Source organism: Doryrhamphus excisus, linkage group LG12 (assembly GCF_037039965.1).
Source record: "Doryrhamphus excisus strain RoL-2023G ecotype Guam linkage group LG12, RoL_Dexc_Guam_v1.1, whole genome shotgun sequence".
Lineage (NCBI taxonomy): Eukaryota > Metazoa > Chordata > Actinopteri > Syngnathiformes > Syngnathidae > Doryrhamphus > Doryrhamphus excisus.
In genome coordinates this window covers 19302501-19317725 of record NC_136368.1, presented here as the reverse complement: position 1 = coordinate 19317725, position 15225 = coordinate 19302501, and the positions used below count along the sequence as shown (strand labels likewise).

Here is a 15225-nt window from a genome sequence, read left to right as displayed (position 1 = left end):
TCTTGTACCTCTGCAAAACAAAATTTCGAGGTAGTACTTGGTGTAAACAGTTCCAAACAACAACTGAGTTACAACATATGCTGTTTGTTCTTTGTTTTCAAAACAATGCTCTTGGCACAACACTCATTATGAAACAATAGCGCCCCCGTGTGGTCATCACTGGTAAGCAATGAATTTTATAGTGCTTTTCAGTGCAAACCAAAGCACTTCACAATAAAGTGAAACCATTATTAAAACATTAAAGAATGTGATGTCATGTTTAAGTTAAAATCATTACTTTATTCATTAAGAAAACATGTTATGAAAATAACAACGACTTACCATATATCAGACAAATGTATTTCCACAGGTGCTCCGCCTGCAATCCACATCTGACTTCATTTCAGATTGTTTTCTGAGGGACAAATATATATATCACATATGTAGCAGATTCAGTCTTTGCGTTCTGCCGTCTCCTATTGCGTCAAAGCTGTACATCCTTGCAGCATGCCGAAGGCTTTTTTTTTTTTTTTTCTGAGGCAAAAAAGCAACATGAAGTCGTGGTGAGTCCTGATGATAAGAGGGGGAGGCACATGCAACGTGGTTATCATATGACCTCATGGCACTGAAAAACACACATATTCATCCCGGTTGGCATCATGGAGGACTAATGAAGTATAATAGAGTGTTTGTTTAAAATGGCTGACTGAGGCTGGATTCAAACGGCTGAACTTGCAGGGAAAATAAAGACTTTTAAGGCATTGTCCTCTCCATGTATGGAACCCGTTATTTTTACATCATTTTGCATTGTGAGTACATACAAAAGGACACAAAAAACTATATTACAAAACTGGAGTGGAAGCTATTTGGAATAAGAATGGGGAGGAATAATGGGTTGTAGTCAATCAACAGCTGTATTTGGGAGGGCACTACCTGGCTGCAACCAGCGGAGGCGCTGTTGAGTCAGTCTCAATTATCAGCTCTGCGAAGTACATCCATATAAACGTTCTTAAAATAATTAATAGATTAACCGGCCAATGAAAATGTAGTTAAATGGCGCCGCCTGATTGGTTGAGCTACAAAAACAAACATGCATGATCGGGGCACATTATGAGCTACTTGTGTTGCTGCCGGTTAAAAACAGACAAAAAAAAAAAAAGACATAGTGGACTGTACAAATCAAGATGGATCTTCCAGGCAAATAATTATAGTCCGTCTTCGTCCGCAGAGGTTCTCACATGTTGTACGCCACATATATGGGGTCCAGCTGGTCAGCCAGGAAGCCGTCCCTCAGGTGCATACGCTGCTTCTCCCCTCTAGAGTTAATAGGGATGACGCCGGGGTCCACCACCACGACCACTCCCACGATAAGGTAGTGCTCCTCTAGAACCACGTTGGTCACCAAGGCCACCAGGTCCAGGGCCTCTTGCTCGGAGCCTTCCAGCTCCACCACCACCACCAGCAAGTTGGTCCAAGTAAACACAGCGCTGAAGAGAAATGGAGTTCAAGTGGAGCGAACGGACAAACGAGTGTGTTCCGGTCATCATGGCCTCACCATTCAGCTATGCTCTTGTGGGAGCGGATGACGGAGGTCTCGATGTCAATGGGGTGATACCTCATCCCCCTCAGCTCCAGGGTTTCGTCGACAGAGCCAACCACGTAGAGGGCGTCATGGCGCTCTGACATAAATACACACGCATACTCATTAATAAACAGAAGCGCAAAAAAATATTCCACAACTAAATATAAAGTCAAATGTGCAAACGAAAAGGAAAAAGCAGAATCGCTTTTTAGAGACGGCCATTCAAAAACCTTTGTTTCCTGCTGCTCACTTTCCTCACTTTGTGTAACCCCTTTTGTTTACACATCTTGATGAATCCCATGCAGCTTTAACAAAAAAGAAAATAAAACAACTCCAAAGAACCGTAAGTATGTAAGTATGTAGGTATGTAAGTATGTAAGTATGTAAGTATGTATGTAAGTAAGTATGTAAGTAAGTAAGTATGTAAGTATGTATGTAAGTAAGTATGTATGTAAGTAACTATGTATGTAAGTAACTATGTAAGTAAGTATGTATGTATGTAAGTATGCTAGTATGTAATTAAGTAAGTAAGTAAGTAAGTAAGTAAGTAAGTAAGTATGTAAGTATGTACGTAAGTATGTAAGTAAGTAAGTATGTACGTAAGTATGTACATAAGTAAGTATGTAAGTATGTATGTAAGTAAGTATGTAAGTAAGTAAGTATGTAAGTATGTATGTAAGTAAGTATGTATGTAAGTAAGTATGTATGTAAGTAACTATGTAAGTAACTATGTAAGTAAGTATGTATGTATGTAAGTATGCTAGTATGTAATTAAGTAAGTAAGTAAGTAAGTAAGTAAGTAAGTAAGTAAGTAAGTATGTAAGTATGTACGTAAGTATGTAAGTAAGTAAGTATGTACGTAAGTATGTACATAAGTAAGTATGTAAGTATGTATGTAAGTAAGTATGTACGTATGTACGTAAGTATGTACGTAAGTACGTATGTAAGTAAGTAAGTAAGTAAGTAAGTAAGTATGTACGTAAGTATGTACGTAAATAAGTAAGTATGTACGTATGTACGTAAGTACGTACGTAAGTATGTACATAAGTATGTACGTATGTACGTATGTACGTATGTACGTAAGTACGTAAGTAAGTATGTATGTATGTATGTAAGTAAGTAAGTATGTAAGTAAGTATGTAAGTAAGTAAGTAAGTATGTAAGTAAGTATGTATGTATGTAAGTATGTATGTATGTAAGGCCATCATCCATCCATCCATCCATCCATCCATCCATCCATCCATCCATCCATCCATCCATCCACCCATCCACCCATCCACCCATCCATCTAGGTTTTCAGTTCATAATGTGACAAGCCTAGAAATAAATGCATCGTGAAATGCAAAAGCCAACCTATCTGGACTACGCGCACAATTTAGCTCACAATTTTGAAGGAGCTCACCTCCACTGGCATCAGTCAGCTCGGTGCGCCGCAGGAAGCCCAGGTAACCCGTCCTCGCCCAGATTGTATGAGTGTCCCCGAAGCTGAGCTTGGTGTTAAAGTGGTCAGCGTGCAGCGCCTCCTCTCCATAGACGGTGTAGTAGCCTGTAGCATTGTGAGGACTGCTCACCCAGATCTACGTTAGGTGAGATAGATAAGTGACAGGAAGTTTATACGTTTAATTTAGGTAGCTCATACGCAATGAAAATATACATCACAAGGAGGACTGGACTTCATTTGCAGCTCACCTCTCCAAGATGAGAGTCTCCCAAGGGTCCTTTAGTCTCGGTGTTGGCAATAATCACCTTGACACCAGGAAGGATCTACAATCAAAGTACAACGTTTGAAGAAAGAACAAGTCCTTCGCCGCATGTTTATAGCGTGTGAAGCTATACCTTGCCCGACTCCATCAGTGGTAAACTGTGTGGGGACCCCCTTTCAACCAGGCGGACTCTGCAGAGAAGTCAAAATAAAAAGACAAAACCGTATGAGGCAAACTTGCGCAATAGTCTCACAACCCAAAAAGCACCAACAAGCCCACCTGTCATGTCGTAAAGCCCTCATGTCCACGTAAACCGTCGTGGGGTCCGGTCCCGCTGTACCCTGAGGAACGACAAAGACACAAAAAATGACTATAAAGTTGACAGGAACATTTTATATTACAGTATGATAATAATGATTGGTATTGCTCTCTGTGAAAAGCTTTAGATTGGTGCGGCATTTGGGGGTGCGGCATGTGATCATCCGTCAGGCAGCGGCTATAAAGTCCCGGTCCCAACCCGCTGTACTTGTAAGTGTGGCCGGAAGTTGGGGATGAGTACCGCCTCAGTACGGATTTGGGAGCATGCGGATGCTATGTAGCACTTTTAGTGCAGGAGGAACTTTTGTTGTGTGTCAGGCCGCGACGGGCTACAGACGACACTTGACGCACGTGCCAAATCTGTAAGCTGCTGGATCTGTGAATTTTGCTTGGAGATGAATAAAGTATGTAAGTATGTATGTAAGTAAGTGAGTAAGTAAGTATGTAAGTATGTATGTAAGTAAGTGAGTAAGTGAGTAAGTGAGTAAGTGAGTAAGTAAGTATGTAAGTATGTAAGTATGTAAGTATGTAAGTATGTAAGTATGTAAGTATGTAAGTATGTAAGTATGTAAGTATGTAAGTATGTATGTAAATAAGTAAGTATGTCTGTAAGTATGTATGTAATTATGTAAGTAAGTATGTATGTAAGTATGTATGTAAGTATGTAAGTAAGTATATAAGTATGTAAGTATGTAAGTAAGTATGTAAGTATGTATGTAAGTATGTATGTATGTAAGTATGTATGTAAGTAGGTATGTAAGTAGGTATGTAAGCATGTATGTATGTATGTATGTATGTATGTATGTATGTAAGTATGTATGTAAGTATGTATGTAAGTATGTAAGTATGTATGTAAGCATGTAAGCATGTATGTAAGTAAGTATGTAAGTAAGTAGTATGTAGTATGTAAGTATGTATGTATGTATGTAAGCAAGTAAGCATGTATGTAAGTAAGTATGTAAGTAAGTAGTATGTAAGTAAGTAAGTATGTAAGTAAGTAAGTATGTAAGTAAGTAAGTATGTAAGTAAGTAGTATGTAGTATGTAGTATGTAAGTATGTAAGTATGTAAGTATGTAAGTATGTAAGTATGTAAGTATGTATGTAAGTATTTATGTAAGTATGTCGTATGTAAGTATGTAAGTATGTAAGTATGTAAGTATGTAGTATGTAAGTATGTCAGTATGTAGTATGTAAGTATGTAAGTATGTAAGTATGTAATTATGTAAGTATGTAATTATGTAAGTATGTATCTATTTAGGTTTTCTGTTCATAATGTGAGAAGACTATAAATAAATGCATCGTGAAATGCAAAAGCCAACCTATCTGGACTATGCGCACAATGTTTAAGGAGAAATCCATCTCTAGTTTCAAACCACAAAACGTGGTCAGCGTACAGTACCTCCTTGGAGGTTAATTCTGCAAAAAAAAGTCTGTGCTTTGCTTTTTCTTTGGCCTTTTGGGACACATAAGGTACAGTCTATCCTCCCTGTAAGTGTGTGTATAGCAGTGTGTGATAAACAGTGTCTGACAGCGCACACTCGACATTAGAAAGCGTCCTCAACAGCCATGCACTAAGTTCTTCCTCCAATGTAAAGCAATGCAGCACAAAAGAGATTCAGCCAATACAAAAAAAAAAGAATACAAAACTCGGCTGCACGATGGGAGCTGAAGCTTGTCAGACGAACACAAACCATGAAAAGAAAAACCAAACAAATGAACACCAATGACCACAAACACGCTTGCAGACGCAGCGACAGCCCCCCGAAAAGAGCAAACGGCCACTCTTGTCTGACAGTACCTGCTCAGCCAGTTTCCCTAACCTGTTGGACTGACGGGACACATAAATAAAAGACACAATTTTATGTATGTACATGTGGACACACATGCACACACACACACACAATACATGCACATTAAAAATCACCAGCAGCTCACAGTCCGAGGGAGAAATCACCCAAAGCTCTCCAAAATAATCACACTTAGGTCACAACATTAGGTACCCCAGGATTACATTGTGCATTTATGTCAAAAGGCTCCATAAAACCACTCCATCCAAACAGATTAGTCCTGAAACAAACATCTTATCGCTGATGGATCTTACCTGCAGACAAATGGCCACATTAACCCTGCAGCCGAATGTAGTGCTGACGGCGCGTGCCGACAACCCCAGGTCCTTGAAGATCTTGGAGAAAGACTGCGTCAACGCTATGCGAGGCCTCTCCTCTGCCACCACCATGCACGTGCGCACACACGACAGGTTAACGTTGCGCAGCTGTGGAGGAACAAAGCAACATTTAAAATGACAGCGACGGTTCTTAGCACATACGGAGGATTCCCACTCACCCGCAGTGCCTCGGTCTGTGAACCGAGACCTTTGGTGCACATCTCCATGACTGAATAGGAGCAGAACGTGACCCGCACTTTGTACTGACTGACTGCCGCCAGCCACAGCGACACATTGGTCTCCAGCTCCAGAGGGGGAACCAGGATGGACTGGTGGCCTGAGTAGACACTGAAACGGCAAACATAGCACAACGCAAAATGGCACACAGGCTCAAAATGGCTCGTTATTGGTGTCAACGACTGACCTGCACAGGCACCAGAGTGCAAAGCCGAGACCGCAGTACGGATCCAGACAGATGGCAATCTGGCGAGAAGGGTAGAGCTCACACTGCAGTTTGATGGAGCGACATAAGGCACTGGTGGCTGCGTGAGACATCTACGAGACATCCAATGACAAACATGAGGCGGAGGTATTAAACACCCCGTGAAGGGAATTTGGGCGTTTATCAGCTCACCTTGACTCCTGCTAAGATGCCTGTGGTGGAAACACTGAAGTCCAGATAAGCTAACATCTCCGGGGTTGGGGGCTTGTAGAAGTGGGAACTTTTCTTCCTGGGGAGGTCATCTAAATGAGCAGACGTAAAGACCGACTCAAAAAAACAATACGCTGTATTGGGACACCTTTTTCAAGACCCAGTTATGGAAAATAATTCATACAACAAAATCAATGACAAGAACATTTTAAAAAAATTAAAGAAAATTTAAAAAAAAAGGATGCTTTCTTAGATGTTCGATTAATCTGCTTCACTGATTATCATTATCCTGAAAAAAAAAAGGTCAGTAAGGCTAATTCAGAATGCCGCCTACAGAGAACATACTAACTCCTTATTTCCAAAATCACAAATACTTCAACTTGCTGATATAGTTCATCTTCAGCTAAAATAATGCATAACGCTAAAAATAACCACTTAGCTAAAAATAAAAATAAAAATAAAAATAAAAATAAAAATAAAAATAAAAATAAAAATAAAAATAAAAATAAAAATAAAAATAAAAATAAAAATAAAAATAAAAATAAAAATAAAAATAAAAATAAAAATAAAAATAAAAATAAAAATAAAAATAAAAAAATCTTAAACTATATTAGGAAAGCAGGAAGTGAACAAATGTAACAGTTACTGATTGTAAAAGTACCAGATGGAGGGGTAGGATTTAATAAGCTTTGCTTCTTCCTACTCCTTTTGGACATGTGGAACTGTGAACTGATTATGTGATGCGTTCAATTGTAATCTGATGCATGTTCAAATGAAATAAAACCATTACCATTACCAAATGAGCATCATGGCTGCTCCTCTATTGTTTGCTAGTCACTAGTGTGCGTGTGAGTGACAAGAAAAGAAAAACTTGTATGGTCACAAATCACCATCTCCAATCTCGGGTATGCTCAGTAACTGTTACATTTGTTCACTTCCTGCTTTCCATAATACAGTTTAAGGTTTTTTTTGTAATTTTTTTTTAATAATGTGCCATGTACCGAAGTACATGATGATGACCATACAATGATATTGTAAGTGCATATGTGAGATACATTAATATAACATAGTATGCATGTGTGAAATAAATTAAGAAGAACGAAAGAATATGAAATGACGGTAGTTCACCTGTGTCTATCACCATGGGCCAGCTCTTGACATCCACTGCAGCGGCAGCCTCTTTGGATTTCAGCAGCTTCATTATTGCTTGAGTGGTGAGGATACACACCGACTTACTGACCTTTTAACACACAGATAACATTACATTACATTACTACTATATCATGTCATTGACTTTGCTTCATTGTTCCTTAAAGAGTATATCACTGTGGGTCTGCATGGTCACCTCAACAATCATCTTGACAGTGGGGAGGGTGGTAGCCAGGTTCTGTGGATGTGGAGGTCTGACTGTCACTGGGATGCAGCCAGCATACAAGCAGCCATAAAAGGTGGCGATCAGGTCGATTCCTGTGCATAAATATAAGCAATTATGGATTATTGTAATATATATTTGGAAAAAAAAAACATCCGGGTTATGTTGCGTAACCTGGTGGGTAGACGAGTGCTACATGGTCCCCGGTGTTGAGGCGTCCCATAAGAGCCGCAGCCACCCGCTCCGCTCGCTTGTGCAGCTGCAGACAGGACGCTGAATTTGCTACCGTGCCCTAAAAGACAACACCCAATTTATCCATCATTGGACATCTTAACTGACTGTTTGACGGGTCGAGGTACCTTGGCATTGAGAACAAGGAACAACGGATGGTCGGGCGTGGCCTGCGCCCTCCACTGTAGCACATCTTGGATATAAAGGAACTGCAGGCGTGTAGTAGAAACAACAGTTACAAAAACACAAACACAAAGAAACAAGGGCTCATTTTTTAATTAACAGTAGTAAATGTTAGGATATCTATATTTAATAAATGCATCATATCTATAACAACAGAGCTTAGACACAATTTAACTCCTCTATTCTAGTATCTGCAGAATCTCCTATTGTGGCTGGGTGCATGGTCTACAAACAACTATATTTATATTATTAATATTTTTAAAGTTAAAGTATAGAAAACCTGTTCATAACCTTCTAAATACAGTATTATGTGACATAATAACATTATTGGAGCCTTCTAGACATGAAATAACACCCCTATAGTCACTTTTACACTGGTAATACCCAATAAAGTAACCACTAGACCGCCGTGCAGCCTGACCAAGTTTGTGTCACAGTGAAAGTACCTTGTTTATTTGTTATTATTTATATATTTATTAGGCACGCAGGCCTCACAGCTAGGAGAGCCGAGTTCGATTCCACCCTCGGGCATCTCTGTGTGGAGTTTGCATGTTCTCCCCGTGCATGCGTGGGTTTTCTCCGGGTACTCCGGTTTCCTCCCACTATATTGAGTAATACAACTGCACTGGTAACTATAGGGGTGTTAGTTCATGTCTACAAGGCTCTAACAGTGTAAAAAATAATGTGAGTGTGAATGGTTGTCCAGGGTGTACCCCGCCTCTCGCCCCGAAGACAGCTAGGATAGGCTCCAGCACCCCCACAGCGACCTTTGTGAGGATAAGCGGTAGAATATGAATGAGTTGCTGAATTTGGACGAGTGATTTGTATGCAGGCCACACAGCTAGAAGACCCGAGTTCGATTCCACCCTTGGGTATCTCTGTGTGGAGTTTGCATGTTCTCCTTGTGCATGCGTGGGTTTTCTCCGGGTACTCCGGTTTCCTCCCACATTCCAAAAAAACATGCTAGGTTAATTAGCGACTCCAAATTGTCCATAGGTATGAATGTGAGTGTGAATGGTTGTTTGTCTATATGTGCCCTGTGATTGGCTGGCCACCAGTCTCTCGCCCGAAGACAGCTGGGGTAGGCTCCAGCACCCCCGTGACCCTCGTGAGGATAAGCAGTAGAAAATGAATGAGCTGTTTTGAGGGAGTGGTTAGCGTGCAGGCCACACAGCTAGAAGACCCGAGTTCGATTCCACCCTCGGGTATCTCTGTGTGGAGTTTGCATGTTCTCCCCGTGCATAAGTGGGTTTTCTCCGGGTACTCCGGTTTCCTCCCACATTCCAAAAAAACATGCTAGGTTAATTAGCGACTCCAAATTGTCCATAGGTATGAATGTGAGTGTGAATGGTTGTTTGTCTATATGTGCCCTGTGATTGGCTGGCCACCAGTCTCTCGCCCGAAGACAGCTGGGGTAGGCTCCAGCACCCCTGTGACCCTCGTGAGGATAAGCGGTAGAAAATGAATGAGTTGCTGAATTTGGACGAGTGGTTAGCGTGAAGGCCACACAGCTAGAAGACCCGAGTTCGATTCCACCCTCGGCTGATTTTTCATTAGAGGGAACAATCAAACCTGCAATTGATCTTTGTGTGTCTCACCAAACATTACAGTTACCTAATTATCTTTGGAATACAATTTATATTTTGATTAATCATATTTTAGTCATTTTTATGCTTGCAAATTTGCTAAAATATTGATATTTTTGACAAATAATAAGTCAAACAGCATGATTTATTCACTAATATATATTTTTTAAAAACCATTTTGCAGTCATTTGCTTTGACAAACCGTGTAAACCTGAGTGGACGTACCTGATCGTTGTCTTCTAACTGGGTCACGTCTCTCCCACAGGCCTGTGCTATCCTCTTGCCTGCCACCAGGTTGCCCACTATCATAGAAGCGGGGCCGACCTCTGCACAGCACACGTATCATCCGTCACGCAGTGAACACCAACATCATTGAGATAAACACGTCAGTACCGACGACAGCGGAGAAACGTGCTGCAAATATACCTGGCTGCTTTTGTCTGGGCTTCGGCAGGTTGGTGACGCACGTGTGAGGGCACATAAGGACATTGCAGGGATGCAAGGCGCCCTCTAGGAAGCGCTGTTTAGTTTCTGAAATGTGGATGCCGCCCAGGGGAGCCTTGGGAAGCGTGTTGGCAGGCACCAGAGCCAAGCAGTACACCCCCACCTGGTGGATGCTGTCTATTGCCTGGAAAAATAAAATACAAATAAAACAGCAGGTCAACAAAGCTGTCAAAATCAAAGGTATAATCATAAAATCATATTTAATTGTAGGATAAAAACATACTGTATTATACAGTAAGACACTGCATTAATGCTGCTATTAGTTACTTTATATCATGCTGGTCTTAATCTCTCTAATCCTTTGGATAATTATCAGATCTCAGGAGTTTAAACATTGGCCTTTCATATAATAAACTGTGCTAAATGATTGACAGGAAATTATAATTCATTCATTCATTCATTTTCTACCGCTTATCCTCACAAGGGTCGCTGGAGGGGGTGCTGGAGCCTATCCCAGCTGTCTTCGGGCGAGAGGTGGTCGCCAGCCAATCACAGGGCACATATAGACAAACAACCATTCACACTCACATTCATACCTATGGACAATTTGGAGTCGCTAATTAACTTAGCATGTTTTTGGAATGTGGGAGGAAACCGGAGTACCCGGAGAAAACCCACGCATGCACGGGGGGAACATGCAAACTCCACACAGAGATTGCCGAGGGTGGAATTGAACTTGGGGTCTCCTAGCTGTGAGGCCTGCGTGCCTAATAAATACATAAATAATAATAAATAATAATACTTTCGCTTTGACACAAACTTGGTCAGGCTGCACGGTGGTATAGTGGTTAGCGCACAGACCTCACAGCTAGGAGACCCGAGTTCAATTCCACCCTCGGCCATCTCTTTGTGGAGTTTGGGAGCGTGGGTTTTTTTCCGGGTACACATTCCCACATTCCAAAAACATGCTAGGTTAATTGCCGAATCCAAATTGTCCATAGGTATGAATGTGAGTGTGAATGGTTGTTTGACTATATGTGCCCTGTGATTGGCTGGTGTACTCTTGCCCAAAGTCAGCTGGGATAGGCTCCAGCACCCCCCGCAACCCTCGTGATGATAAGCAGTAGAAAATGAATGAATAAATAAATCCGTCTTTGGTAGCGAATGAGTTAATATTCATAATAATATTCATGTGTTTTGGCATACATATCATATTTTATATGAACTTTGTCAAAAGTAAAAAGCCACTAAGCACCTGAAGGACGCGGCTCATCCACTGGAAGCTGTCTTCTTCTGAGGCATCTGGTCTCTGCTCTGCCACGACGACAATCCTCTCGTCATGCAGCACTGACACAGAGAACACAGCTATCCTGCAACACACAATGCAAAATATCCTATTTGGCCGATGCACGAGTGGGTGGCTTTTAAACTGAACCTACTATAATAGCAGTTATATAAGCTAAGGAAATTATTACAAGGTTACAATAACGTGGTAGTAGTGGAAAAAAGATACTTCCACAGCTAAAGGTAAACTATGGTCTATGGTTCTATGGTTATCATCACACTTTTCCTCTTTGCCATTTCTGTTACCCAAACACAAAGATGTACTTGTGTACTTAACGGCGTGTATTTGTCTACACAAGTACAGCTAAAGGACATCAAGTCGTGTGTGTCCTAACCTCCCCCTGTAAACAAACTTCATAGGCTCCACTGCAAGCGCCGTGGCAACCACGTCATCAGCGTTGTGTCGCCGCCCGCTGACCACCATCAGTCCATCCATCTTCCCGACAACAAACACAAGGTTGTCCTGGCGGACACGAAAACAACAATATTATACAGAAATATTTCAAAATGAAGCTATTTACTTCATTTATATCACATAGTTTCCTAGTACTGTAATACTGTGAGTGCTGGAAAACTCAATCTTTAGGTGTTATTTGTTATTTGGGTCAGATGAACCATTAAAGTGGTCTACTTTGTGATCAGCATACAAAAGATGCAGACTAAGGTTATTACTTCTCAGTATGAGTGTCTATGATATAAAGAACTTACTGGTCCCACAAAGCCCAGAAGCGAAGTTCTGGTGAAAGCTCGGTCACTGACAGGAATTCCAGTCGACGTGAGAGGTATAGTCTGTAAAAAAAAAAAAAAAAATAGTGACAGAATGTACTCTAGTCTACAAAAATACACCTTGTTGAGGTACAAGTGCTACATGGTGAAACATGAACTGACCAAAGACTCACTGGGATGGTTAATAACATTTAAAATGACTAAAAAACATATTACAGTAAACCCTCGTTGTTGGTTGCAGACCCGACAGTGATAAGTGAATTTCAGCAAAGTAGGATTCCTTACTTACAAATGACATGGTCTTGGAGTATAAAAAACCCGTTTATTACTTTCTAAATTATTTTTTTACACTGTTAGAGCCTTGTAGCCATGAACTAACACCCCTGTAGTTACCAGAACAATTGTATTACTGGTTGCAGACCCCACAGTGATAAGTGAATTTCAGCAAAGTAGGATTCCTTACTTACAAATGGCATAGTTTCGTTAGTCTACAAAAATACACCTTGTTGAGGTACAAGTGCTACATGGTGAAACATGAACTGATCGAAGACTCACTGGGATGGTTTAGAACATTTAAAGTGACTAAAAAACATATTACTGTAACCCCTCGTTTATTGGTTGCAGACCCGACAGTGATAAGTGAATTTCAGCAAAGTAGGATTCCTTACTTACAAATGACATCATTTCGTAAAGCATAAAAAACCCGTTTATTACCTTCTAAATTATTTTTTTACACTGTTAGAGCCTTGTAGCCATGAACTAACACCCCTATAGTTACCGGAACAATTGTATTACTGGTTGCAGACCCGACAGTGATAAGTGAATTTCAGCAAAGTAGGATTCCTTACTTACAAAAGGCATAGTTTCGTTAAGCTAAAAAAAACTGTTTATTACCTTCTAAATTATTTTTTTACACTGTTAGAGCCTTGTAGCCATGAACTAACACCCCTATAGTTACCAGAACAATTGTATTACTGGTTGCAGACCCGACAGTGATAAGTGAATTTCAGCAAAGTAGGATTCCTTACTTACAAATGGCAATGTTTTGTAAAGCATAAAAAACCCGTTTATTACCTTCTAAATTATTTTTTTACACTGTTAGAGCCTTGTAGCCATGAACTAACACCCCTATAGTTACCGGAACAATTGTATTACTGGTTGCAGACCCGACAGTGATAAGTGAATTTCAGCAAAGTAGGATTCCTTACTTACAAAAGGCATAGTTTCGTTAAGCTAAAAAAAACTGTTTATTACCTTCTAAATTATTTTTTTACACTGTTAGAGCCTTGTAGCCATGAACTAACACCCCTATAGTTACCAGAACAATTGTATTACTGGTTGCAGACCCGACAGTGATAAGTGAATTTCAGCAAAGTAGGATTCCTTACTTACAAATGGCAATGTTTTGTAAAGCATAAAAAACCCGTTTATTACCTTCTAAATTATTTTTTTACACTGTTAGAGCCTTGTAGCCATGAACTAACACCCCTATAGTTACCAGAACAATTGTATTACTGGTTGCAGACCCGACAGTGATAAGTGAATATCAGCAAAGTAGGATTCCTTACTTACAAATGGCATAGTTTTGTAAAGCATAAAAAACCCGTTTATTACCTTCTAAATTATTTTTTTACACTGTTAGAGCCTTGTAGACATGAACTAACACCCCTATAGTTACCAGCACAATTGTATTACTCAATATAGTGGGCAAAATAAAAGTAAATAAGTCATTTAATACATGAATAAGACTTGCGCTTGTATATGTTACTATAAATATATAAATATTTTCTAGGGGACATGAAAGAGGTATAAGAACAGGAAGTGACGTCGGCGGTTCAGAGTTGAATTTCAGCTTTGCACAGCCTGTGTGAGATTATTCAAACCTGCAATAAAAGTCTGTTGCTTATGAACATTAACATTACTGACACCTAGTGACTAGTGTAGAATACTACACTTCTTCCATGCCTTTGAACGCATCTTCTGAATTTGTTTTTTAGTTCATTTCGCTATTATGCTGGAAAATGCTTGATTTAGGCCACAATTATGTAACATTTGTTAAAATATGCGTACATATTGAATAATTATAGGCCGTACTAAACCACAAAACAGCATTTTATAATTAATATATGTTTTAAAAACTGTGATAGAGCAAAAACACGGAATTTGAACCACAATGTGATTATAACGCACAATAAAAACACTAACCTCAAAGATATTTTTGGTCATGCCCTGGAGTCCGTAATAGGCGGCGCCCGTGCACCTTGAGCTGACGCAAATCTCGCCCACCTCATCTGTCTGGCAAAGGTACGGCGTCCCTTCCACCCGCACGACGCACACCAGAGCTGCAAATACACAAATGTCATTCAATGAAAAGTATAAATGAAAGTATCGACTGTATGTTGTACAATTTGGTGTTTAAAACACCATTTTGTCATCTTCGCAACATCGCAAAGATACAACATATTCTATCCACTTCTAATGCAGAGACCCTAGTCCATGTCTCTACTAGTCTCTACTGCTTTCTGGTCTTCCCATGGCAGGTCTCAGCCAACCTGCACTGGCTCCCAGTTCATTTAAGATGTGGTTAAGATTTAAGGGTCTGCTTCTTGTTTCCAAAATATTACATGGGTTGGCACCTTCGTAATTGGTTGAGCTAATAGTACCCTATGATACGTCTAGAAACCTACGCTGACAACACGCCGGTCCTTTGACAATCCCCAGAGCCAGAAAGAAAGTATGTGGGCTCTGGAGCCTTTTCCACTCGGGCCCCAACGTTGTGGAATGCTCTACCTGTTAAATGTAGAGCTGCTACCGCTGTAGAAATGTTCAAGTCCCGACTTAAGACTCATTTCTACATTTTAGTGTTGAGTTCAAAATATTACCAATATATTTTATATATATATATATATGTGTGTATATCTAATATATATATATATACGT

The 15225-nt window shown here is 40.2% G+C and overlaps 1 protein-coding gene across 3 annotated transcripts in view; it reads right to left on the bottom strand.

Annotated features, from left to right (window-relative positions):
• Positions 1–981: 981 nt before the first annotated feature.
• LOC131135421 (DIP2 acetate--CoA ligase A) overlaps positions 982–15225 on the bottom strand; it is a 90256-nt gene continuing 76012 nt past the window's right edge. For all 3 annotated transcript variants that reach the window (XM_058081223.2, XM_058081224.2, XM_078795480.1), the window contains 20 exons: positions 14491–14627; positions 12268–12348; positions 11895–12022; positions 11471–11585; positions 10198–10399; positions 9997–10097; positions 8131–8211; positions 7946–8063; positions 7745–7866; positions 7528–7639; positions 6382–6491; positions 6172–6302; positions 5927–6095; positions 5685–5855; positions 3544–3605; positions 3398–3455; positions 3251–3325; positions 2964–3138; positions 1535–1658; positions 982–1466 (listed from right to left, as the gene is read on the bottom strand). In XM_058081223.2, the coding sequence (XP_057937206.2) occupies positions 1214–1466; positions 1535–1658; positions 2964–3138; positions 3251–3325; positions 3398–3455; positions 3544–3605; positions 5685–5855; positions 5927–6095; positions 6172–6302; positions 6382–6491; positions 7528–7639; positions 7745–7866; positions 7946–8063; positions 8131–8211; positions 9997–10097; positions 10198–10399; positions 11471–11585; positions 11895–12022; positions 12268–12348; positions 14491–14627 (2525 nt within the window). In that variant the 3' untranslated portion in view covers positions 982–1213. The remainder of the gene's footprint in view (positions 1467–1534; positions 1659–2963; positions 3139–3250; positions 3326–3397; positions 3456–3543; positions 3606–5684; positions 5856–5926; positions 6096–6171; positions 6303–6381; positions 6492–7527; positions 7640–7744; positions 7867–7945; positions 8064–8130; positions 8212–9996; positions 10098–10197; positions 10400–11470; positions 11586–11894; positions 12023–12267; positions 12349–14490; positions 14628–15225) is intronic.